General features: G+C 54.8%; 2 protein-coding genes across 11 annotated transcripts in view; both read right to left on the bottom strand.

Moving 5' to 3' along the window:
• Positions 1-10464, bottom strand: part of IKZF4 (IKAROS family zinc finger 4) — a 74202-nt gene extending 63738 nt beyond the window's left edge. The window contains exons 1-3 of one of the 8 annotated variants that reach the window (XM_073319413.2): positions 10379-10464; positions 1027-1236; positions 356-422 (exon numbers count right to left, since the gene is read on the bottom strand). In XM_073319413.2, coding sequence (XP_073175514.2) covers positions 356-411 — 56 coding nt within the window. In that variant the 5' untranslated portion in view covers positions 412-422; positions 1027-1236; positions 10379-10464. The other 7 variants (XM_073319412.2, XM_073319416.2, XM_073319419.2 and 4 more) reach the window with 7 other exon arrangements.
• On the bottom strand, positions 7210-25939 carry RAB5B (RAB5B, member RAS oncogene family). Of its 3 annotated transcripts, none has more exons than XM_073319434.2 (6): positions 25852-25939; positions 14762-15038; positions 12922-13073; positions 12594-12716; positions 11809-11902; positions 7210-10759 (listed from the first exon to the last, which is right to left on the bottom strand). In XM_073319434.2, the coding sequence occupies exons 2-6, from the start codon at positions 14922-14924 to the stop codon at positions 10644-10646; spliced, it is 648 nt and encodes a 215-aa protein (XP_073175535.1). In that variant the 5' UTR covers positions 14925-15038; positions 25852-25939; the 3' UTR covers positions 7210-10643. The 3 variants fall into 3 exon arrangements, with proteins under 3 accessions (XP_073175535.1, XP_073175537.1, XP_073175536.1); XM_073319436.2 differs by having other exon boundaries at positions 14894-15038; XM_073319435.2 differs by lacking the exon at positions 12594-12716.
• Between the last annotated feature and the right edge of the window lie 779 nt (positions 25940-26718).

The following is a 26718-nucleotide window of genomic DNA, read 5'->3' as shown; positions in this document are numbered from 1 at the left end:
ATTAGATCCCAGATCAGATTAAAGCCCCTGGGTGATTTTGCAAAATCCTGGCAAGGTGTCAAAGCAGCAGCTGCCCTAAAGAGAATCCCAAAGGAAGTTCACTCCAGTTCCCTCCCCTGCTTTTTTCTTTGTGATCCTAGGGGCCACAGGTCAGGACTGAGGTTCACCAGCGGAGCTGCAGGGGAGCCCAGGGCTGGGCTAGCAGGGGGCTGGGGAGTGAGGGGCACCGGCAGAGCTGTGGGAGGCAAGGAACTGGGCTAGCAGGGGGCTGCAGGGCAGGATTGAGGTTCACCAGCAGAGCGGTGTTGGGGGGCCCAGGGCTGGAGCAGCAGGGGAGCTGTAATGCCTCTCATACCTAGGTGTTCTCTGGAGGCCCCAGGGTCCTCTCATGATGGGTCTGAGCAGCAGCATCTCTGCCAGACCTGTGCAGGGAGCGAAAGAACAAGAGATAAATGACCTCGTCTGCAACCCACAAACCCCTGAGATGCCCAAACAAGCAAGGCAGGAACAGTCCTGGGGGGGTGAGGGGGGGGACGAGGGGCACACGCAGCAGCTTCCTCCTCCCAGGGCAGGTATCCCAGATCCCACAGCAATGAGCACACCTCTGCTGGGGGTCCCAGCTCAAACCGGAGACCAGCCACCAGGAGCCATGTCCGAGCCACAGTTCCCAGATCAGTCAGCAAAGGGATCGGGGCAGGACGCGGCTGGCTTGGCCGATCCTCCCGCCCCCACCGGAGAAGCTGTCCGCAAAGCCGAACCACCATTCAGGAAGGCGGGACATTGATCCAGCGGCTGGAATGGGCAGCCGAGCCCTGCTCCAGCTTGGCAGAGTTCCTGGCTTCAGTCCTGCCAGCGCCAGCCTCTCAGGCCGTGTTTCCCTGGAGCGTTCAGGCCTCGTTTTCCCGGAGGGATTACCCAGCAGTATCTCTTCCTTCTATTCTAAACCCCCAGGGTAGGGGCCACAGCACAGCCCAGACCAACTGCGTGTCCGGATTTAAACCCACCCCCCCCCCCCCAGCCCCTAACCTCGTGTTCAAACAGCTCCCGGGGGCGAACGCACGGGATCTTTGTCGGGATGGGGATGAGGCAGGTGGACAAGTCAACACCCAGTTCTGGGCATCCGGCACCACGGGATTCAGCTGACTTAGGAACCTGCCTAAACTCCTGGATGCAGCCGCCCCGGCCCATTGGGATCTAATCACTGAGACGGAGATTTCTTTGCATCGGATCTACGAACTGGATGAAAGAGAAACTGGGCTGCAGCCAGGGGCTTGGGTCGGCCAGAGTCAGAGCAAGCTTGGCCCGCAGGGAAAATAACCGCTAAAGAGTCACCAAATGCAAATCAGCTCCCAGGACGTGGGGGCCAGGCTGGGGAAGGAGGGAACAGGAGCACAGAGGAATTTGGACCAGATCAACCCAGAAAGAACTTCTTACTCCATCTGCCCCAGGCCACACACAGTCACCCCCTCCCGGAACCATCCCCACAAACACACCTGCCCCCATCAGCCAGCTGGGGGGTGTTTCTGCCACCTCCTGCAGCCCCCCCAAACACTTGGGGACCAGGCTCCCCATACAACTGGGCACTGCACATGGAGAAAGAAGGGGAGGCCCAACATGGCCCAAATCCCTATCCAGACCCTGCCAGGGGGAGCCCAGAACAGGTGGGAGAGGGGAACAATGTACAGACTCTGCCCCCAAATGCTCCTTAGCGCCCACCAGGCAAGGAGCAATGTACAGGCAGAGCACCATGGAGTCCCAGAACACCGCCCCCAGCCAGTCTCCCCCACAGAGCGCCCTGCCCCCCAGGGCAGCCCCCTATGCACCCCACAGAGCACCCTGCCCCCAGGCAGCCCCCCTCGCACCCCACAGAGCGCCCTGCCCCCATTGCAATCCTCCATGCACCCTACAGCCCCCAGGGCACCCCACACTGCAACACTCCATGCACCCCACAGAGCACCCTACCCCCAGGCAGCCCCCCTCGCACCCCACAGAGCGCCCTGCCCCCATTGCAATCCTCCATGCACCCTACAGCCCCCAGGGCACCCCACACTGCAACACTCCATGCACCCCACAGAGCACCCTGCCCCCAGGCAGCCCCCCTCGCACCCCACAGAGCGCCCTGCCCCCATTGCAATCCTCCATGCACCCTACAGCCCCCAGGGCACCCCACACTGCAACACTCCATGCACCCCACAGAGCACCCTGCCCCCAGGCAGCCCCCCTCGCACCCCACAAAGCGCCCTGCCCCCAGGCAGCCCCCCTCGCACCCCACAGAGCGCCCTGCCCCCATTGCAATCCTCCATGCACCCTACAGCCCCCAGGGCACCCCACACTGCAACACTCCATGCACCCCACAGAGCACCCTGCCCCCAGGCAGCCCCCCTCGCACCCCACAGAGCACCCTGCCCCCAGGGCAACCCTCCATACACCCCACTGCCCCCAAGGCAACCCCCACTGCAACCCTCCATACACCCCACAGGGCCCCCCCCACTGCAACCCTCCATGCACCCCACAGAGCGCCCCGCCCCCAGGGCAACCCTCCATGCACCCCACAGAGCGCCCCGCCCCCAGGGCAACCCTCCATGCACCCCACAGCCCCCAGGGCAACCCCTCCACGCGCCCCCAGCGCACCCCCGTCACCCACCTATGACCACGGCGCGCGGGGGAAGAAACGTCACCGCGCTCCGTAACCAGCCCCCTGCCCTGAGCCTGCGCCTTTAAGGCCGGGGACGGGCGTGTCCTCGGGGAGTGACGTCAGGGGTGGAGCCGAACCCCGCCCCCTGGGGCGGGGCAGCGGCGATTTAAAGGGCCAGAGGCCGCGCGCAGCCGCGGGGGGCGGGGCCTGCCCCAGGAGCAGCACGTGCCTGCTGGTTCCCACGCAGGGGGCGAGGGCGGGCGCCAGCCGCCCTGACCCCGGGGGTGACGTGGCTGCAGTGAGGGAGGGTGGGATTTGGGGGTGCGGGGGGGCTCGTCAGGGCACCTGCAAACTCACCTGGGACCCCTCCCCCTCCCCACAGCTCATTGGGGCACCAGGGCAAAACCCAGCCGCCAGCGATTCACGGGGTAAGGCCCGGCCTGGCCGCGCTAGGGCCAGGGTGCAGCTCTGGCTCCCCGCCCGGGCTGGGGCAGTACCGTAAATTACACGCGGTTCCTCGCCCCTGGCAGCAGCCCGGGGCTCCTGGCTACAGGAGGGAGCGGAGGCCACAGTAGGGGGGTACCATCTTTCCACCACGAAATACACAGCCACTTACCTTAACCTACAGCCTAATCCGCCCACTGCTCCCAGCCCCGGGGGCTGCTCCTGGCTGTGAATTGAATGCAGGAGTTTGCCCTGGGCTAAGGTCCTGGGACACCACTCCAACAGCCCCAAGAAACTCACAGGCCCTGCCCCGGAGGGGGGAGGGGGGGTTCGGTCACAGGCATACAGCTTGTGGAAAGGCTCTACAGTAGCCCTGGCTGCTAAGCAGCAGACCAAGGGAGGAAGGGCTCCACCCTATAGCTGTTCTGCATGGCCCAGCTCAGTACGTTAGAGCAGCCCTGAGACTGCTCTAATTTCCACTGGGAACCAGCCCAGTCTCCGTACAGCTCCAGACCAGAAGTGCAAAGGTGGCAAAAATCTACCCTTGTCCCCCAGCCCCAAGCGCAAAACCAGAGTAAGTGAGACTCCGTCCTGCGATCCTGAATTCGCTCCAGAGCAAGCCGAGGTGAGGGGTGGTATTGGAGGGAGCTAGCTCCGTGGCCCTCTTCAGCCTTAGCAGAGGCAGGGTGTGGGGAGGGGAGGGGTGCTTGTTAGTGCCAGTTGTAAGGACACATTTTGCTGCGTAGACACAACCCCTGGAAACCAGAGACAGACCCACTCGGACACGAAACAGGAGCAAATTCTGGCAAGTGCCCCCAGCAGCTGACTTTGAACCCATGACCTTTCAGTGCAAGACTCCATCAGCCATCTCTCCCAGGGCCATACCCCTGCCAGCCCAATTCAAACCCAGGAACCCACTCGGCAGCTGGCAAGGGGCAGCAATTCCCCCTTTCAGACCCAGCCGTATGTGTGTGGAGGGGTGCAGCTACCCTACAACCAGCCAGCTCATGCCCTGGGAAACCTCCCCCCCGGCCCACACACCCAGGCAGCTCAGCCCCTCCCTATGAATGGCTTCTTCAGCCAGAGGAAAGTCTTAATCCATGGAGAAGTGGGGGGAAGCAGGTAGCTGCATAGGGCCAGCAACAGGCCATTGAGCAGAACTAGCCTTCTGCGGGTCCCTCGCCCTGCCCAAGATCTAGGCAGGGCCCAGCCTTGGCCAGCCCACAGTGCCAGAGAACATTTATCACTGTGGACCAGCATGGCTGAGAGCTGGGAAGGAGCAGATTCTATTTCCCACCTCCCCCGTTCTCCAAACTCCCCGGCCCCTGGCACACGCAGGAAGAGAAGAGCAGCAAGGTGCCACCTTGCCCAGTTTGTCAAATGCCAAGTGTACCATGCCTCAGCCCCTTCTGAGGGGGCAGACTGGGGCCTATGCTCATTACCATGCGTGGGAGTTCGCACAAAGCCATTGCACCTCCCCCTGCCCCCTCCCCATGCTGAGCCCCTCCCTCCTGGCATCAGCCTCGGGAGAACCAGCCAGGCAGAAGTGTGTTCATGATGAACAGGGAAGAGGCGCTCTGCCCTCAGGTAGTGCCAGGGGCTTGCCCCACAGTGCATCTCAGCCCCTGCCCAGGACGAGCTGTCAGGGTTACTTCCCCACTCTGGGGTACAGATGTGGGGACCCGCCTGCAAGACCCCCTAAGCTTATTTTTACCCGCTTAGATGAAAAAGTTTCCCAAGGCACAAATTCCATCTTGCCCTTGAACAGTACGCTGCCACCACCAAGTGATTTAGACAAAGAATCAGGGAAAGGCCCACTTGGCGTTCCTGTTCCCCCAAAATATCCCCCCAAACCCCTTCACCCCCTTTCCTGGGGAGGCTGGAGAATAATATCCTAACCAATTGGTTACAAAGTGAACACAGACCCAAACCCCTGGATCTTTGGACACTGAAAAGAAAAAAAAGAGAAAAAAAAATCAATCCGTTCTTAAAAGAAGAATTTTATTTAAAATTAAAAAAAAAAAAAAAGGTAAAAATCCCCTCTGTAAAGTCAGGTGGGAAGAGAACTTTACAGGGTAACAAAAGATGCACAAAACACAGAGGAACCCCTCCCCCCCCCCGAGCCTTAGCTTCAAAGTTACAACAAAACAGGGATAAGCCTCCCTCCAGCAAAGGGAAGATTCACAAGCTGTGAAATCAAAGATAAACTAATCTCCCTTACCTGGCTGTACTTACAATTTCTGTAATAGGAGAGACTGGCTCAGAAGGGTTTGGAGGACATGGACTGATGTCCAGTCCCGCTTAATCCCAGGAGCGAACACACACAGAAACACAGAACCCAAACCAAAGCCTCTCCTCGCCCCCATGCAGCCGACCAAAGCTTATGCTCCAATACGCCTGTTCGTCTCTAAGGTGCCACAGGACTCATGTCTCCGAGGAGCAGCCGTGTTAGTCTGTATCCGTAAAGAGAACAGGAGGACTTGTGGCGCCTTAGAGACTAACCCATTTATTTGAGCGTAAGCTCACTTCATCAGATGCTCACGAAAGCTTACGCTCAAATAAATGGGTTAGTCTCTAAGGTGCCGCAAGTCCTCCTGTTCTTCTTACAGGACTCTTGGCTGCTTTTCCAGATCTGGGCTAACACGGCTCCCCTCTGATGCAGATTTGAAAGTATCTTTTGTCCGCATTGGTTCCTTTGGTCAGGTGCCAACCAGGTTATTTGAGCTTCTGAACCCCTTGCAGGTAAGGAGGAATTTTATGCTACCCTTAGCTGTATATTTATGACACGAGCCCTTAAGGCCAGTGCCAAGGCTGCCAGGCAGGAGGCCACTTGGTACCAATCACGCCCAGTAGGAACTGGGCTGAACCAGCCTCAGGCCAGCCCATGGACACACAGGACTTCCCCCCGCTTCCGACCTGGACTTGCCCCAGCCGCAGAGAAATCACAGTCTCCCTCGCCTAGGACCCAATCTGACCCCTCCTGTCACTTGTTGATTTAACTCTGCACCTGTGGATGGTGACATCAGCCCAGCTCTTAGCAGGCGGGGGCAGAGAGGCAACCCCGCTGTGCCATGCATTCACACTCCTGGCTCCTCCTGGTCACAAGAGGCGTTAGGAACAGAGACTGCTAGAGCCGAGGAAAGAGGTTGCTCAGGCCACTTGACCACCTGGAGCCTGAAGCAGCTGGTGCCCAGACAGACAGACACCCAGTCCCATCCACTTGGGCCTTCAACTTGCGTCTCTCAGCTCCCGAGAAGCACGTCCGTAGCCCGACCTGGCTGCAGGCTAGAGGTGGTTTCCTGCCAGTCACACTCCCTCAGTGGGAGTATCAGGTGGCCTGACTGAAACCCCTTGTCTATCACCCCCCAGAGGGGGGCAACCCACCTGTGCTCACTGGGCATGGTGGGATTCTGCCCCAGCCCAGGAATTCACATCAAAGCAAGTGCAGGTGGGTGCTGGGGAGCTGGGCTCAGGCTGGCCCTGTTTGGGAGCGGGGGGGGGCATGTGACACTCAACCCCCTCCAACAGGCACCTTGATAAATCCGGTGACACCCCTAAGCTGGTGCCAGGCCAGGCCCTGCCAGTCATGAGCTTTGGCTTACAGGCTGCTCAACTGCACCCTCTGCTGACCAGCCAGGCAAAGGACAAGCCTAAGCCCCCAACTACAGCCTTGTGCTCCAGGCACCCTCCTCCAGAGAGGGCTGGGGGCGAGAGCAGCTCTGCAATAGCCGTAGGGGATCTGCACCCTGCTGTGCTCAGTACCCCAGGATCAGAGCCCGGCCTGGGCTGGGGGAGCTGGGCGCACAGGCAAGGGAACTGCCTTCGGGGTACCCAGGATCATTCCAGTTTGCCTCAATGGCTGGTCACGAGCACAGACCCTGCGGGCGTGAAGGGGAGGCCCAGCACAGGTGAGTTAAAATCTCAGCTGTTCCCCCCCTTCGGTCCCTGGGGTCCGTGGATGGGGCTGACAGGCAGTAGATTTTCACAAGTCTACTGCCCGGCTGGCTGCGGGTTCAGAAACAATTCCTTTGCTCCCCTGATCTGACCCCACAGGAGCCAGGAGGAGAGCGGGTTCTCTCCGGGATGGAGAAGCCAACCCTCCATACCCCCCCAGCTAGCTCCAGACACAATAAAACAGCAGCTTCATTTAATACACGGATTTTTTTCTGACATTAAATACATTGGTAAATCAGCCGTTAAATTCTGTTACCATGATTGTTATTTTAAATGCGATGTAGGAGCTTTCTCAAAGCAAAAACAACTGATCAGAAAAAAAAAAAAAGGCAAGCGGGATTAGGGGGGGGTTCAAAAGCTGCAGTGTCCCAATTTGGTCCAGGGATTTAGCCAGAAAACACACACTCCTGTAAGAGGGTTATGGACACTGGTGAATGTAGAGGACTCTGGACACAGGCTCTGTGCGTTCCAGCTTTGCCAGCAGGGTGGATGCTGCACGAAGAGCACTGGTTGTCGGACAGGTAAGCAGAGTCTTTCCAGCAAGGACAAAGCCCCCCATGTACGTTAGAAGTGCAGCCTGAAATCTCCAACAACGCCCTTGTGTTAGTGGCAGGGGGAAGTTACGTGTCATGTCACTGCAGGGACTGGAGGAGAAAAGAACCGAATACCCACGAGGCCATGCCACGCTTCAGCCTCCCGAAGGTCTCCTGGCCGCAAGAAAGGGCCCCCCGCGCACAGCCCAGCTCAGCGAGGAGTGATGGTAAAGGCTAGCTCAGCCTCCCAGCCACTTCCTAATCTATTTCCCACCCGTCCTGGGCTGGGCCTGGTGCTTCCCCTGCCTAGTTGTTTCGCTGCTTCAACTCTGCTTGACTAGACAATACAAAACGAGAGGAGGACAGGAGCTTGCTTCCTGCAAGATGCTGGGGCTCCAGTTTGGCTAGTGCTGGGGGAGGGCATCACCTCTCCCCCTTGGAGAGATCCCACTTCAAAGCCACCCCCCGCACACACACCCCCAATAAACACACAGGGCAACATCCTCATCTCAGCCTGGGAACCTTGAGCAAGGCACGAGCTCCCTCGCAGGCTCTCCCCGGGACAGCCAGTGCAGGAACAGTGCGGAGGGGCCGGCCGATTCTCAACATACGACTGAGCCGGCAGAAGGGGCCAGGACTGACAGCACCGGAGGCAGTTCATCCAGAGAACAGGTGCAGGGGGACATGCAAGATTCCCTTTGTCCCTGCTCTGGGAGACTCCCACAAGACGTAAAGTTAAGCCTGTGGCCCTGTCAGCCTCCAAAGCACCGAAGGAAAGCCGCCAGCTAGTGCCAGCAGTAACGGTGCGTCAAGGATCCTCGGCAGGTCACAACATATCCACGGGCAACTCAGGGCAGCTCAGAGCCAGAGGCAAGAGACTCCGTGCCCTGGTCTCCCCCTGTATCTGGGCAGGGCACCAGGACCGTTTTGCTGTCCAGTTTGGAACCTGCTACAGTACATTAAGCCCCAGGGAAGACTGTCTGAACAGGCAACCCCTGTAACAGGAGGTTCCCGCTACGAGCAGCTCTATCATTAACAAAGCTACGGGGGTGCTGCTCTGATGCCCTGGGAATCAGCTGTTCCAGGACTACCCCTGGGGCTTCCCATCCAGCCCAACAGAACCAAGCGCTATTTACAGCCCAAATAAAACATGCGGCTACTTTGCACATGAGAGCTTGTATTTCCAAGGGGCCCTCAGCGGTGGAGCGGAGTTTGTGACATTACACAGACAGGGAGTGCGTGCAGCCAGGCTGGGTGCTTGTGACCTGCCGACGTAACCAGCTGGGGCAGGCGTGGGTGTGAGGTGCGAAAGACCCTCCCTGGGAGCAGTGACACCCCTCTCCCTCAGCGCCCAGAGAGGAGGCAGACTGGACTGTGCTTTGATGTCAGTTTCCCCCTGCAGGTTCTCCTGGCAGGCACCTCCAGGTAACCAGTGTGTTCCCCTTCCATGGGGAGGGGCCGAGCCCTCGCCAGCGTCCCAGAGGGAGGAGACGACTCTCCTTGCATCATCCGCCCTCCCCACCTCACCCAAGTTCCAGCCTATGCTAGAAAGGCAAGGGAGCCGATCCACACATGCTGAGCTGGACAGGGGCCCAGGGAAGGGGAAGTACACAGCACAGCTGCCATTCCCAGGACCAGGAAGGCAGGTCCTCTGCCTTTGCATGGCCTCACCTTCTTTAACACCAACTCCCAGCCCCATGTCCCTCCTGGAGCTCCCTAGGTTTGCTGCTCAGCACGCTCACCACCCCACCCCCTCCTACAGACAAAGAGGGGACACCCCTGCTCTGGGACTATTTTATGACCCCCCCCCCCATTCTGAAGTGATCCTTGCTAGTCACTTGGGACTGCAGTGTAACAGACAAAGCGAGCCCAGTTTCCCTGCACATAGTGTGGAGCTCTGCAGCTTACACAACACAGGAGCAGACTGGAGCCCAGAGAATAAAACCTTTGGTGGGTTCCTCTTCACGGAGGGAGCAGCAGAAATCAGTGCGGTGACCCCCCCCAGGAGCCCTCCAGCTAGCTTAAACTGAATGTGGCCCAAGACAAAATAAGCTCAACTGGACAGACTGGAGATTAAAGTGCAAACCAGAGAATTTGAGCGCCTGGTGATGGGGGAAGAATAAACCAACGGCTCCGAGAGGCCAGGAGCTCTTGAGGGGCGTATCACTGCAAGATACTGGGCGCAGCCGAAACTTTGGGGTTTTACACCCCCACCCAAGTCAGTATTAATGATACCATTTGCCACACAGCTGTAGAATCCATCCACCAGCTGACGCTGGGTGCACTGGCCTGGCGTTACCAAGATCAGGGGGATTACGGGAACGTAGTTCATGATTCTATTCATGCTGCTGAGACTTCGCAGCACTGAAGAGTCATTGTCTGTGTTCGCTTCACAGCGATCCATGCTAGCCAGCAGGAGGCCTGATTCTAGAGCACAGGATTCCACCCCTCACTTCCCCCCGTTCCCCCACCACTTCCACTCCCTTGCCGGAAAGGCCACCCAGGAAGAAATTAAGGACACTGCAGCTTCCCCCATCCCCCAAACATTGAAACAGATGAAAAAAACCGGATAAAAATTAAAGAGAAAACCCACAAGACACCCTCAGAAATAGCGTTTTCTGTAGGTCCCCATTCAACTTATTCTTCATGAAATAAACCTACAAGGGTTAAGTTTCCACCTCCTTTGGGCCCCTCCCCCCAGCATTAAATAAAGGGGGGGGATGGGCAGAAGAGGACAGGTGTTACAGGACCGAGAACACAGAGGGGGTGGGGGGGAGGGAGGAATCAATCAGAATTAGGTAGCTATTTGCACCTGTAATACAAAGCGAAGAGTTTGGTTTTTGGAAGTCAAGTCCCCGGTCGATCTAGTTCCACTGTCACTGGGGGGGCGGGGGGGACAGGTGTCTGGCGGTGGTTCTGAAGCATTAAAAAGTGCAGTTAGAGGCATCAGGAGGGATTCGGTTCAGACGGGTGTCGGTGCGCTGTGTTAGGGGAGGTGAAGTGTGGTGGGCAGGGGTGGGAATGGAGGTTATATCTTAGCTCTTCCTCTCGCGTCGGCCTCTCTCGAAAGCCACCCTTCAGTTGCTACAACACTGGCTCTTGTTCTGCTGGCTCTGCTCGTGGAGGTCCACGCCTCGGCTCCTTCCCGCCACGCCACTCGTGCTCTGGGGCTCGCTCTTTGGCAGCTTCTTGGCTGGAGGGGGGGGAGAGGGGAGAGTGAGCGAGGCCAACGGAGGGGAGCAGTAACAGCAACCGCTCCCCTCCCAGCCCCTTGGGCCACAACAACGCCGCTGACCACCTTCTGCCCGGGCCGGTTCTCAGATGGCCCATTTCTGAGACTCCAGTCTGGATTTCAGAGCCACCTCCCAGCTGCCGCCACCACCACTCTGCTCTCGGGGGAACCCAGCTCCTGTCCTGCTGCGTCCCCCACGGCCCTCCAGAGCGAGCCAGCACCAGGAGAGCTGGCTGGAGTCGCTCCTGCTCCCCTCAAAGCTCACGTGCAGGTCCTGCTGCACAACCGACCATTACAGGCTCCACCCAGGCCAGAAGGAGCCAGCCGAGCTCCCAGGGCCTTTACGTGGACGCGGAGATTTGGAAACGTCCCAGGCGATGCAGATTCTGCGCAAGTGGCAGCTCCCAGGGCTTTTGTTTGCCCAGGTGGATTTGAAGGCACTAAAGACGAAGGTGCTAAGAAAATCAGAAATGAGGCAGCCCTGGAGATGTGAGAAGGAGCCACGGTTTCAGCCGGCTCCGTGACCAAGCAGGGATGTGGAAGGTGTTCGAGGGCAAAGACCCAGCAGCGTAATCCGTAACTGCAAAGGCTAGCCTGGCACTTCCCTAAGGGAGATCTTCATCCCTGGTCCCCTCCGAGTCTTCCAAGGCTAATGCTGCTTCAGCATGGAGCCTCCACGTTGACCCCGCACCAGAGCCTGACAACAAATCACGGCTTGCTTCCTTACTGAATATTCAGCAGTAAGCTCCCCCACCCCACCCCCAGAAACGCCCTCAGGAACCATGTTATGTCCTGGAGCAGGACAGGAAGGGGGGCTCCCCATGGGGCTCCAGCCCTCCACATGGGCTGCATGAATCAGCATCTGTACAGAGCTCAGGTGGGAACTGCCTCCCGCAGCCACCTGGTGCAGAGCTCCCGACACAGAAGCCTGGTGGATCTGCAGCAGGCCAGGGGCACCTTCGGCCTGTCTACTGCCCTGGGGCGGATGCCGTCCAGCACCCACACCTTACCGATTGCCAGGAAGAGATCGTTAACGTTCATCGCTGTCTTGGCAGACGTCTCCATGAACAACAGGCTGTTGTCATCAGCGTAGGCTTGTGCCTCCTGTAACAGAGACACAAGTATCACTGTTCCGGGGGGTTCCTGCCTGGAGGGCGTGGGAAGGGTGAGTGGTGGCCAGACCCACCAACGAGGCCCTTTTACCGGCACTGACAGTCCCGCCTCTACAGAAGAGGCCGAGGTCCTCTGCTATGCAGCCAAGCCAGCAGCTCCAGAGATGGACCGTTAACCACAATGGACTGGAGGCAGGAAGCAGCAAACGCTGCTCTATCGGAGGCTTTGAGAGGCTGCTGCAGAGACTATGCCGCTCAGCGCTTTGCAGGGGCTTGGCTGTGCTGACAGGCCTAGCCAGCTGCCCTTTGAGCAGTGGGAATGGATTCCCGCCAGCGAGACGGGAGCAGTGATCCACCTCGCAGGGCAGGGTGGAGAACGCCCCGTGCCGCTCAGAGGGGCTGCTGACACGGCAAGGATTGTTTACTGTGGGCAGCGACGCTGCTGCAGACCCCCCCGCTCCTGTGTGGATTAGATTTCCCCTTCCTAGTGCAGCCACCACACTCAGGTTCTCACTGCCACTGGGCGTACCTGACAGCATGTGCCCAACGGGCCCAAAAGCTGCCGGCTGGCCGGCCCCTGGCCAGAGCAGAGACTCCCGGGCTGCTGCAGCTAGATGCCAAGAGGCTTTCAAACTCGGGGGGCTGGGAAGCCTTAGCCAAGTCCACAAACCCTAGCTACTCACTTCATATTCTACCATGCGCTTGTTGGCGAGGTCAGCCTTGTTGCCCGCTAAGGCTATGACGATGCTGGGGCTGGCTTGCCGCTGTAGCTCTTTCACCCATGTCTTCGCTCGGGCAAACGTTTCCTGGAAGAGAAAGGTGAGAGAGGACAGCGTAAAGTCAGTGACCTGCCAGACTCTGGGCGAGTCTGCAGCCAAGCTAGAAACAGAACCCAGGTTTCCCAGCCCCTTGCCTTAACCCTGAGACCATCCTTCCTCCTAGACTGGGACAATTCCGTGCCTCCCTATTCCCCCTGGCACCAGGAAAGCTAAGGGAGAACTCCAAATGTACCTGGTTGGTGATGTCATAGACCACAATGGCAGCTTGTGCCCCCCGGTAATACATTGGGGCCAGACTGTGATATCTCTCCTGGCCAGCTGTGTCCCAGATCTCAAACTTGACTGTTGTGTCATCCAGGCAGACGGACTGTGTGAGAAACGCCGCTGTTGAGAGGAAAGGAGACAGTGGTACAAGTAGCACTCAGCCCGTTGCGCTGGGTTCTGTGCGTACAGCAAGAGAGGCCCTATCCTGGAGAGCTGTCAATCTAAGTAGATTGACAGGCAAAGCCCAGAAGGGGAAGTGACTCGCCCAAGGGGACACAGCAAGTCATTGGCAAAGCCAGGTCTCCTGACTCCAAATCTAGGACCTTGGAGCATGCTGCTCTCTAGGCATCGTTCACACAGGAACAGGTTAATCATTTCAAGTTTGGACATTGACATAAACATTCACCCCCTATTGCTGAAACCCAGCTGCTGTGCGCCAGCTGCACGCTTATGCGGAGATTGAAGACGGCTCACATGGCATCTGCAATCAGGAACCAGTCCTGTGTTCAGGAAGGAGCTGGGGGTTTGTGGCTGCGTTAAGGAGTTTGACAGACACTAGCGTCTCCCGATCCGTCATACGTGGGGGATACAAACAGGAACAGTGTTTGTGCCCAGGCAGGTTGGCACATCCCAATGCTGTCCTACGGGATGCAACACGAGCCAGAGCAGGATACTGTGACCTACATTTTCAAGAGGGACTAGCAATCATGTTAAAAGGGGCTTGGTTTTCAGAGGAGCACAGCACCCTTTGGTGTTAAGTTGGGAGCCCCAGCGCCTTTCAAAGACATAAGCCTTCAGGAGCCTGGTTCCATTCCCCGCAGCTCTTGGGGCCAGAGTATTGGTGACATGCAGCGCCCCCCTCCCCCTCAGTAAAAAGGGTTTGCACGTGACTGTCAAACCTAACTGACCCTTAAGTCCCCCTTGCAAAGGTAGAGAAACAGACACAATGGGGTGGTGTTTGCCCACAGCAGAGCCCAGGAGTCCTGGCTCCCAGTTCCACACGCTAACTGATGTCTATGGATTTGTCTGGCCACGTGAGCGCACTATCGGTCCCCCCAAGCTAGGGGGGAAGACAGGCTGAGAGAAGGCAAAAAATACATTAAAAAGGCTCTACAGGAGCCAAGACTGAGCACGCAGGTGGCGAGCAACCCAGGTGTCAGACCACCGCTGGGCCCTGAAGGAGTCAGGAACATGTCTCCAGGGGGATTCACCCCGTGATCACTCAGCACTTCCTCAGCCCTCCCCTACTGCAAGTCTCCAAGCTCGCAATGAAAGGTGGGTCAGGGTGGTCCCCACTTTACAGAGAGGGTAGTGACGCATGCAAACGAACAGAACTCAAGTCTCAACTCCTGCTTCAGTTCTCTAGCCATTGGACAACACTGGCTCACTGCCCATTACACAGACATGCCACCTATTAATCCAAGGTGCATTGTGCTATCTTGTCTCAGCCGTGGTCTGAAAATTGGCTGTACCATCTTCACACGCACTATGGGATTCTTTCAGGTGCGTCAGCAAGTCACAGCTACATCCTTGTACATACAGTGAGGCTGCAGGTAGTTCTGGAAGGAGCATGGATTCATTACGCCAACTACCACTGTGCCTCGCCCTGCTACTCACTTGGGCCCCTCTGAAGGCATGACAGGCCTTGGGCTGCTCACAGTGATAAGGCAGGGTCTGCAATGGCCAACCAAGGGCAGCTGGGCCCTAATCAGGTGGGGAGCGAGGGAAGCCAGGAGCTCCAGAGGATTGTGGGGAAGTCTGCATCTACCCCCTCGATACACACCCCCATGCTCTCGCACGGCACTTACCCCCGATGGTGCTCTCCTGGTATTCGTGGAACTGACCCTTGACGAAGCGCAGCACCAGACTGGACTTCCCCACCGCGGACTCGCCCAGCAGCACTAGCTTAAACTGACAGATTTTACTAGCTTGGGACTGACCATTCGGCCTGGCAGCTCCTCTGCTGGTCATGGCCTGGATTCCGGTCACAGCCTGCGCCCCAGCGGATCGGAGAACCTTCGTGCCACTGACCAGTTCTTGGCTTGGTTCTGAGCCAAGGAACAGTATCCTAGAGGCTCAACTCTCCTGAAACACAAGAGGGAGAGACGAATTAGCACATGGTACAGATACAACACTACAGAGTTTGAAGGGCTCCGAGTTTTTTGGTCTCAGACGTTAACTCCGTTGGATTTATGGATCAGTAACCGCCTTGCATACCACACACCAGGGTGAGCAAGGAATAGAACCCGGGAGTCCGACTTGCCTACTGCACCTACTAGGACACGCTCCCTTTCCTGCCAAGAGCTCCGATTCTCCCATACATTAAGGTAGAGAGATGCCCGAGCCTCACTGGCAGGTAAGCTTTAAAAAAGGAGCAAGCTGACAAGCAGAAATCGGGCCAAGGAGGGAAAGAAAAAGCCGGATCCTTACAACTGAGTGAGTGAGTCAGCAATCCTAGCAGATGTCTCACTTGCATTCCTGGAGAAGTAGCAAACAGCTCCTGGATAGGAACGCGCATTGCACCATGTGGTACCAAGGGCCAGGGCAGAGCCTCTGACCTGTTCTAGGAAGGGGCAGGAGGATTCAAGAACTCTGTTATGCAGCAACAAGCTCAGGCCCCATTTGCAGCCTGAATGCATCTGTTCTGTTTACTGCAAATGGCCTGAAATTCCACATCTGCTCGTCTCCCCTCCCTGCCCCGGCTCTCTGGGGGCAGGACGGAGGGACTGACCTATCTCATCGCTGCCGTTCTGAAGGGAAATTCCTAAGTGAGGGACAGTGGAGTCAATTTTTGTTCACGTATTTTGAGATCCCCACTCACACGCACAGTGCAGGCACACTGCCATCGCACCAGGGCTATGGGTAGACCACGCTCCCTGCCCAGTTAACCACCCCGCCAAATTTTAAAGCCTTCCCTGTGAAAAAGCTCAGTTACCAGCTCTTGCTGCAGAGTGAAATTGATGCAATCCTGGTCAGTTTCACATAGCCACTACCCATGGCCAAAAGAAGTTCTCCCCCAGCCCAGGCAATGGGTGAAAAGACCATACTGCTGGGAGTTCTCAAGAAGAAGACGTGGTGAGACAGAAGGCTGACTACACCCAGAGCTGTGCTGGTTTAACTTAAACCAGTCTAACCCCGTTTAGTTAGACCAGTGCCAGAGGCTGTGTGAACAATTGACTGCAGTTGACGTGAAGTCAACTAGGAACAGGTTTAAACAAGATCTAAATAAGCCACTCTGAAACCTGAAGCATCCAAAAGGTGTGCACTAGTTTGGCAAAAGTGGTATGTGTACAGTCAACAACAGAGGGTCCTATTTCAAGTGGTGGGTGGAGGGGGGTTAACCAGGTAGGGATATAACTGGAATAGATTTTAATTGAAATAGGACACAATCTGAAATAAGCACCCAGACATCTGCATCGCAGAGGTGTGAACTACAGACTCTTGTTTTGGTTCCAGTTTGTGGGTAGCCAACACCTCGGGTCTGCCAGTGGCTGAGCGTTTATGTCCCTACGAAGAAAAGGAGGACTTGTGGCACCTTAGAGACTAGGTGCCACAAGTCCTCCTTTTCTTTTTGTGAATACAGACTAACACAGCTGCGACTCTGAAATATGTCCCTAAGGTCTCTCAGGACTTCAGCCACGTCTACACTACCCCCCGGATAGTGATCAATCTATCAGGGATCGATTTATCATGTCTAGTGTAGACGTGATAAATTGATCCCCGATCGCTCTGCCATCGACTCCGGAACACCACCACAGCAAGAGGCGGAAGCGGAGTCGACGGGGAGGGGCGGCCGCCGATCCCGCGCCGTAAGGAAGCGAAATAAGTGATTCTAAGTCTATCTAAGATACGTCGACTTCAGCTACGAGAATAGCGTAGCTGAAGTAGACGTATCTTAGATCAATCCCCCGCACCCCGGCAGCTTAGACCAGGCCTTCAGCTCAATCCTTTGTGCAATGCACTAGGAGACTGTGAGAAAGGGTTCCTTCGATCTGATGCGAAATGCATTTTAAGACCTCAAAACACATGCATGCTAGCGATGCTTCTTTATTAGAATCCCCTTAGAAAACAACGGATGCTGACCTGTGTTAATTCAAATAGCTCTACATCTGCGTTAGGACGTTAGTAACTGCCAAAAAGGTATCGGGAGCAATGAAAGAAAATGGCATTAAACTTCAGAGTCTGTTTATTTCACCATTTAACCGATTAAATTGTGAGGCACAGCTTAGCCCTTTATTCCAGTGGATTCTCACCCCCAGCGATGAGTCGGGGGAATTTAGCAAAGCACGTGTTGGTTGGTTTGCCTACTTACTCTCCGAAGCCCATTTCTGGATTCCATAGCCAGCACTGGTGACCTTGGAGCTAAGGGCAGACAGGTTTCTCAAATGCAGGCAACTGGGCCAAGATTTTTCCAGAAGTCCTGATTGTGGCTATCAAATCTGAGACACCTTCAAGAGACCTGAATCAGAGGCTGTGCGCTCAGGTCCCCTTGAGGCCTCTTAAAATTAGACACCCAAAAATCACTAGCCATTTTTCAGTGTCTCAGGCCTTTCCTTCTGAGTTCAAACCCTAAAGGAAGGGCTTCCAGGTCTTGAGGTGAGAGATCGGATCCAAGACTGGTGTGTTATAGGGCAGACCCTGCAGCAAAGATTTGTTAGCATTAACAGGGCCAAGTATACAAGAAAACAAGGGTCATCTGAAGACTTATCAGCGAGCAGCCAGGAAAAGCCTGGCCATTTCCCGTTCCCCATCTGCTTTGAGACAAGCAGACTAAAGGCCAAAACCTGGCAGGAAATGCTCACTGTAACCGCTGTGATTTGTACAAATTGAACGCTGGGCAGCCCAATACTTCCCAGTCCCACCAAGGAAGAGGGACAGTCACCATTTTATTGTTCAAAAAGCAAGAATCCAAGGACAACGGGAAAAGGTTTCAAAGCCCATAATGGCCAAAGCTGTCTGGTAGCAACCCAAGTACTGCACGTTCAGCTTTCCTGGAGCTGAGCTGGCTAAAGACAGGGAAACGCTTCCTTCCGCTTCGAGGACCTTGTTTTGTTAAATATGTGAGAGAGGAATGATTAAGCAATGACCTCGTCAGCATCCTATGAGAGTTTCCTGGGGAGAGTCCTGCGTGATTCTGGGGAAGCTGGCACAAGCCAGAGTGTTCCGATGCTTAGAAGCCACTCTCTGCTTTGCGGCACCGGGGCACAGCTTCAAATTAGGCCAGACACAGATGGGGAGAGTGAGATACAGAGGGAGCAATATGAGGGTTAAGCAACTACAATTAGGGCCAGAGTTGAAAGTCCTCAGCGCCTCCCATCGCGAGCTGATCTCTTTCGGAAGTCCGGCCCTTGGAAAAATAAGAATACTGGGCTTCTCCAACTGAAGACATTCCCATTGCTTGTCCCAGAGGGTGAATTGCTGGTCACCCCACCCTCTCTCTCAACCTGCCAATCACTGGATAGTTACAACACTTTGTATGCTGGCTTCAGCAAGTCACAAGAGGCTAAACACGAAGGACATTTCAGAGCAACAGCCAGGATTTGACAACAGCACCACCTCATTGCAAAGCCAGTCACCACAGACCCTTAAAGGTGACCTGCAAAGGGTGGTTTGTTTGGGTTTTTTAAAACAGCTTTGCCTTTGAAGGCTTCCGCAGAAATCAGGAACCTTGTCTGGCCTTCCCTCTGGAGGTCTGAGCTCTCACACCTTAATTGTTCAGTCTGAACAAAGGTGTTCTCTCCCCCGAGCAGGTGTTTGGTATTGGGGAGCAGGTGAGAAGATGCTGTAACCATTCTGACAAATCTCTTCTCCGCAACTGCTGCAGCTTCCGCTTCCTGGTGATGTGCTCATTTCATTTGTTCCCTAAGTCACCACAGGCTTCCAGGGGGGTTGGACAGGAAAGTAACAAAGACACTTTTCAGATTCTTCTACAGCATAAAGATGCTGACACCCTCCTCCTCACTGCAGCTCAGGTCACCTAAGTGCCTAGTAAATTGGTACCAGATAAAATGGTCATCTCTCAACAATTCTCTGCACTCAGACAGGACCTTCCAAGCCAAGGATCTCAAAGCACTTTACGAACCTAGCTGAATTAAGCCTTCCCATACCCCAGGGAGTAGCACCCCCATTTCAGAGAGGGGGAAGGGAAAGCACAGACATGAAGTCACTTGCCACGGCCATAAAGCGACTCTGGCAGAGCCGTGTGTCAGGCATAAGAACATTCAACCTGCATGCTACTTCGCACCTCCTAAGAGCTTCTTCTGTTACTTGGGTTTCCCTCCCACGACCAGACCAAGCTTCTTCATGGTGTTTGAAAGTGAGGTGTGCACACTCGTGCGTAAACACGCCACGAGAGCAGACAAACCAACACAGCTCATCGAGGATCCCAGAAAAGTCAAATCCTGTTGTACTACTGGTGACCAGCGATTGGCATGGAGATGGGACACTGAATACAAGTGCTGCAGCCACCCTTTAGACTCAGCTCTTCGGAGCAGGGACTGTCTACTCTGTGCCCAACTGTGAGGTCCTGTTCTTGGATGGTCCCTAGCCACCGCTGTAACACACATTACTACAATCCCAAGAAAGCTCCGGGAACTCACCCCGAACGCGATCAGAGTAGTTGATCCAGCCGTCCACTCATATTCGCTAAACAGAGAGCTCCATCCCAACAGAAGCTTCCACCAATATCAAGAATGAATTTAACTCAAAGAAATTAAATCGGAAAAGCCCTCCTCTGAAGCAAGGGGGCTTCTACAGATCAGGGGTTCTCAAATCCCCCCCATGCTATAAAAACCTCCCTGGCCCAGCTGTGCCACCACATCTGGTTTTCTGCATATAAAAGTCAGGAGGAGAATTGTCTGGAGCCCCACACCAGGAGAGGCACGGCAGAGCTATGTTGCTCAGGTTTCACCCAGGACTGGGGCTGAAGCTGGTGTGGTTCGGGGCCCCAGGGTGCAGTCCCACATGGCAGGACTTAGACTCACTAGGGCCCAGGCCGGAAAGCCAAATGCCAGTCATGCTTGGCAGACCCCCTGAAACCTGGTCACACACCCCCAGGGGGCCCCAGACCCCTGGCTGAGAACCACTGCTATAGATTATATAGATACCTTTCTTTAAAAGGCTACTGTCCAAATTTGGCTCTCTTTCATTGACTACCTGAAATAACTAGAATGAGGTATCCGACCCCTAACAGGTCAAAGCCCTCAGTCCATTAGCTCTTCAGATCTTTCAGTAAATCCGTGTAACCTGCCGTAGCATCCTTTGCACATTTTCAGAGTAATTTTATATCTGCATTAATATTAAACATCTGTTGGAACCACAATTACCGTCCAGAAAGTTACTTACCAAAGCAAAACATTTCCAGAAAGCATCCAACAGCTAGACCAGAAATTGAGGACCCCCTTGGAGCCCCATTTTACTCTGCATCAGTGACATACACATCACAACCCTTAGCTTGCACAAGTTACAATAAAGGTGTTTTAACAGCAGTCAGCTGACAAGCTTCAGCTTGGCAGCCGACTTGGACATCTCCATTGCCAACATTAGAGATTCAGGAGTCAGTTTGGCTGACCATTTCATTACCCTGAGAAGCGGAGCAGGGCTCAACAACTGGCTCTGATGCACTGAGCAAGTTCAGGGTGAAAGAACTGGGAAAGAGATCCACACAGCCCATTCCTTACCGATTCCCTGCCCCCTACTACCGGCACTGAAAGGACAAATACGTGGCATAGGGAGCTAGCTAGATATCCACCCTTGGATCAGATCACCCCCAGTTTCACTGCACTGACTTCAGTGGGGTTGCGGCAGGGATGAATGCGATCCATTGCAATTCAGTCATTAAGAGTGTTAATAGCAGAACTTTGTTTCAGGGAAGGGCCTGTTCAGGAGATACCCCCAGGAGTTGGAGTTGCAACAGCCTGTCTGGGTTAACTGCTTTCCTGTTGCCAATGTTACTTTTCCTATGTCTTAATCACATACAACATAAGCCACTGCCATCAAAACCACACGCATGGGTTAAATCTGCCATCAGCCCTCTCTCCCCACCCCGCTTTATTACCTAGCCAGACAGCGAAGAGGATGCAACGAACTGGATCCTACCCTGACCACCCAGTATTTGAAAGCCTGAAATGCAGGAGTTACAGATCCGACCCCGGTGCACACCCAAGTAGTGTGGAACCCCATTCCCTTCAGTGGGCCATTCTGCCGGGGCAAGGGCTGCAGGATCAGGTTCCTCACAGGAATGAGAAGATGAGAGCATATTACAAGGGAGCCACTGCTCTGGACTCTGAGATGTTTTGAGACTCTTTGAGCACTGGACTGGGTTCCCTAGGGACGTGGCAGAATCTCCTTCCTTTGAGGTTTTTAAGGCCCGGCTTGACAAAGCCCTGGCTGGGATGATTTAGTTGCTTTGAGCAGGGGGTTGGACTAGATGACCTCCTCAGGTCCCTTCCAACCCTGATATTCTATGTTCCTGAAGAGCCCTGGTGATGCACCGTCAGATACAAAATAACAGGAGCACAGCCTGATACAGCTCGCTGGGAGCTTGTTCCGTTTATTAATAAGGTTGCAATGGATCCACCATTTTCCCCATCCAGGTATGAGACTTCTCAACAGGGGCCCAGGCATACCCACTGTTCAGACAAGAGACATTTACCTACACAGCCTTTCTAGTCTTCAAAGTGCATTACACACTAGTTTATCCTCAGCATCCACAGGAAAGAGACAAAAAGAAAAGGAGTACTTGTGGCACCTTAGAGACTAACCAATTTATTAGAGCATGAGCTTTCGTGAGCTACAGCTCACTTCATCAGATGCATATCGTGGAAACTGCAGCAGACTTTATATATACACAGAGAATATGAAACAATACCTCCTCCCACCCCACTGTCCTGCTGGTAATAGCTTATCTAAAGTGATCATCAGGTGGGCCATTTCCAGCACAAATCCAGGTTTTCTCACCCTCCACCCCCCCACACAAATTCACTCTCCTGCTGGTGATAGCCCATCCAAAGTGACAACTCTTTACACAATGTGCATGTATCCTCCCCTCCAGTTTACTGTTGAGAACTAAGCCCAAAAGCCACTTGCAACAGGTGATGGAGGGTCTTGTCTACATGGGGATTTGAAACTAAGAGTCCTGTGTCATAGCTGCCATTAAAATGCGTACATTCCTGCCTCTGGTTCTTTCCTCAATAGTATCCTGGATCCTGAACTACGCTGCAGTCCGGCCACCTCTACCCAGCTCGGTTCCAATTACAGTCACCAAACAAAGCTTTAAGAGTCACCGCTGGGATAATTAGCACCTCTGTCTCCAGGGTATTTACATGTAAAGTCACTCCACACCACTGACCATTAAAGAGGTAATGCTCATTGACTCACAATATTGATATCCGGTGGATCAAGGGCCACCAGTCTTCTTTCTACTAGACAGATTAGGCATATCCTGTACAACAACTGCAGTCACCCAGGAATGCCCTGTTGTCCGCAAATTAATGCGACACTCACACAGAACTTGAGGAGCCACAGAGACAGGACCCAGCCTCTCCTGCTCCAAAACACACGTCCATTTCAGTTGAGGGGGGAAAAAGTAGGATCTCCCTTAGCAATACAAGGCCTACCTAACACAGGTGAGCAGTTTTGATTTCATCCAGTGGAAGGCAGCGATACATGGATGGAATTAACCAGCACAATATAGCAACTCTGTTAAATTAAAGCTTGTTTTCAGCAGGCATTGGGCGATGTAGTGATCTGGGAAAGGATCAACTAGATTTTTGGAAGACTTAATAAAACTTTGCACCCAGGGCAAGCATTAGCTCTCCAGACACCATGATTTAAATAAAAGGAGTGACTTGAGAGTTAGCTCTCCTTGCTACACTAGCAATGTTAGTGGCCAGGCCAAAGGGCTAATAACAACACAGCCACGTTCTAGGCGAGCATGGGGAGGTGATCAGCAGTCACTTGGCAATGTTTAATAGATCCTGACACCCAAAGGAGGTTAAAAGTCACTTCCCCTCTATGTACCCTCCATTTCCCCACTCACACAGTGAAGCTGTGGCAAAGCTGGCAGTGGCAGCCAGGAGTCCAAGCTCCCAGTCCCTTGCTCTAGCTATTAACAATGCAGCGTCTCTTCCTTTCCCTCCACAAGAAGTTAGAAAAATTCATATGGGTACTAGGCCAGTCATCAAACATTAATAAGCAGGGAGGAAAGCGTTGCATATGTGAAGCCACTTAAAGAACATAGAAAATATTTCTGAGATTGAGTTGAAGACTAGGGGAAAATTCAGGGTAGGGTTCGAGAGAGTATAGCACAGCTGCGACCCTTAAGGATTTCAGCACTGGGAGGAGTGAACCCGCTTAACCATTGTGAGAGCAGGAGATCTGCTTCCTCCCCTCCATCACGCTTAGAGGAAGTTGTTCACATCACTGCTTTACTACTCTGTAAGCAAGGAGAATGAAAATGGTTGGGCCAATGGCAAGGAGTAATGGGACAAGATTAAGGGGAGGCAAGCTCAGCCCGAATGTCAGGAAAAGCTTCCCAAAAGCAGAGATCTGCTAAAGGATGAAATAGTTCTCAGGGTAAGCCCACACTGCAATTTAAGACCAGGATTTGAACTCAGGCTCAAGCCTAACCCCCCTTCTGTCTACACACAAATGGTGCTAACCCAGGGTCCCAGGATCCCACAGGGGCGGAGGGTCCAAGGCTGAGTCAAGTCCAGACCCAGGGTTCAAGCCCTATTGCTTTGCAGTGTAGATGCAGCCCCGCCCCACTGGACTTGTGCTCTGAGGGTATGTCTACACGGATACTAAAACCCACAGCACTGTGCCTCAAAGCCCAGGTCAGCTGACTCAGGCTCCAGGGCTAAAAACTGCAGTGTAGACATTCAGGCTGGAGCTGAGACCATCCTCTCATGCCATGGATATTTTATCAAAATGTAGATGTACCATGGGAGTCCACCAGAAGTATTCCACAATCCCACAGGCTGACTTTCTTTGTCCTCCGGACAGTCAAGTTTTCCCACACTGCACCACAAACAAAGGGCTAGAGCAGCTACACTTTGGGAGGGTGCTAGGAAGTCTGAGATACAGGTGGTTGAACATGGGCCTGCAAGATGAAATGTAGACACTGGAGTCCCAGCGTTCTACAGTTCCTAACCTGGAGTTTAAAATGCATGTAGACGCTCAAACCTTAGGTTAACAATCCCAGGGTCTGCTAATTTGAGTTCTACTAGCCCTGGACCGACATTGCAGTGTAGACATATCTCCAGAGAGAACTGGTGAAAGCACCATTACTGCAGGAATCTTTAAAACTAGACCGGATACAGGAGACAAGACTGTCGGTAGCAATTACACACTAATATAGCGGGGACTGGATGATCTACAAGGCCTCCCCAATCTCTGAACTTCCATGATTCACTTCCTCCTTTCCTTAATTGACATGCAAATAATAAAGTATCCGATTCAACATAGAAAATTTAACACGAGCTGACAGCACTGGGGCCATCCCAGAAGGGGAAAGAACTAACCTAAATACCAAGAGCCCTTGAGGCACTAGTGCTCTGAAAATAAACATTCCAGCACATATTGCATTCTAACATGCCCATCACTGTAGCCTCTACTTATGTTTGGAGACAGCCATAGGATTCCAGCTGAGAGACTAACCCATATTCCCAGGTAGAGTCTGGCAATCAGCCCCTAGTAGGAACGACCCGTGAGACAAACCTGATAATTGATGGTACACCAGGTTATCCCATCTTCCCAGCTGCCCCAATTTAGAAGGCAGAGTCCCTTTTTGCTCTCTCCAATAAAAGAAATATTTATCACTTTTCCACTTTGTCCCTCTGGGAAGATCTCCTGTTCCAATGCATTTTTAATGGAGTTAAATTGGAAGACAAAGATTAGAAGCCCCTCAGGGCTGTGGGATTCTATCCATGAATTTCTAATATTCCCGTCTTCATACTATCCAGGAGCTACCAACAAGGATTAGTGGAACCACCAGCAGTGCCCAGCCAGGAACACGCTGGAGGCTGAGTCGACAGACCAGCCCGAGATGTTAATTATACACTTATGGTTCCGCGTGCACAGGTCTGCTCACAAGAACAGAAACGCAATGAGGTGGAGTTTTCCATCCCCAGGTGTCCCTACTGTTAAGGGCTATAAGCTGCTGGTGTGTTTGGTGGGCTGACCAGGAGGAGGAGGAAGAGGGGCGAGCATCTGTGCTGTATCGTCCCTCACTATGGAAAAGGCACATTAGTAACATGGGCAGGTGTGAGGACCAAGAATGAACTCAGGCCCCAGCACTGGGGACAGGTGCATTCAGGCCTCGAGCAGAGCGGTGTGCAGAGCAGAGCGGGACAGGGGAAACAGAAAGGAGTCTCTGTACCCTCACCTAGGCAGACAGAGCACAGCTGGGGTGGGGGCACAGCAGGTTCTTGCTGGGACCTTAAGAACCCCAAACCCTGGGGCAGGGGCACGGGGTGGGGGGGGGAGATACACAGCCCCTTTGCCATCCTACAGGAAGACACACCCTGATCTCCCCTCCCCGCAATGGGGCAGCCCTACCAGCTGCCGAGCCCCCTCCATCCCACTACCCTGGGCCCCCCGAGTCCTTCGCTACCCCCAGAGAGACCCACGTCTCCCCCCTTCCTTCCAGCCTGCCCAGCCCCTCCCCCCAGGGCAGCCACCCCCAGCCCAACCCCGGGCTCCGCCCCCTGCCCCCAGGCTCCGCCCCCTGCCCCCCCACAAACACCAGTTCCCCCCCCCCCCGCGCCCAGCCCCCAACCACCCGAGGGCCCCCCCCCCCTCCGGGGTCCGGCCCCTCCCAACTCTTCTCCCCGCCCCCTAGGCCCCCACCCAGGGCCCCGGCCGCGCCGCGCCGCGCCCCGCCCCCGCTCCCCGGTACCTGAGGCGGCTCCGGCTCCGGCTCCCCCCGTCTCGGCCCCTAAAGTGTCGAACACACAAACAGCTGCTCTCAACCAAACCTGCCGCTGGTGGGCGGGGTTAAGCGGCGGCCGCGCCAATCCGTGCCGGGCACCTGGCGAGCGGACCCGCCCCTGGCAGCCGTCTCGCCCAATTGCCGCTCCGGAAAACGCATCGCCGGGCCCACAATTCGATTCACCAATGAGAGCTCAGAAGTGGCCGGACGGGCGCAAAATTTGGCCAATGACAACTGGGACAGCATGGTGGTAACAGACCAATAAAATGGAAAAACGTCATGATAGGGTGGATCTTATGTTAACTGACGGACTCTGAAGCCAATGAAACAGCAGTTCTTCCGGGGGCTGCAGCAACAACAAATAAGGTGACCTAAAGGGGCGGGACCCTCGAGCTCCGCTGTCCAATCAGAATCAGGAATTCCGTCCCCTCTTTCCAATCACAGGGCAGACAGCCTCCAGCTTTACCAATCTGAGACCAGAACGCGATGATTGACAAGCGACCGAAGGCGTCTCACCCTCCCTATTCTGTCCAATTAAAGGACGGCCCGCCTCCCCTCTGACCAATCAGAGACGGGCCGGGGAATAATTGGCAGGGTGGGGCTGAGAAGGGAGGTGTGAGCACGGAGGCCTCTGGGAATCTGACCTTTGACCTTGTCATGAACCTCTCCCCAATTAGCTTAATTGAGCTAAAAATAGACGACGGTTGGGGGGGGCCCAGAGAGCAGGGGGCGGGGCCAGGCACCAGGAGCCCAAGGGGGCCGGGGAGGGTGGAGCCCAGGGAGTTGGGCCCAGGACAGGGGAGGGGCCTGAGGTGTGGGGCCCAGATAAGGGAG

Source organism: Lepidochelys kempii, chromosome 20 (genome assembly GCF_965140285.1).
Source record: "Lepidochelys kempii isolate rLepKem1 chromosome 20, rLepKem1.hap1, whole genome shotgun sequence".
Lineage (NCBI taxonomy): Eukaryota > Metazoa > Chordata > Testudines > Cheloniidae > Lepidochelys > Lepidochelys kempii.
This window is presented reverse-complemented; position numbering and strand designations above follow the sequence as displayed.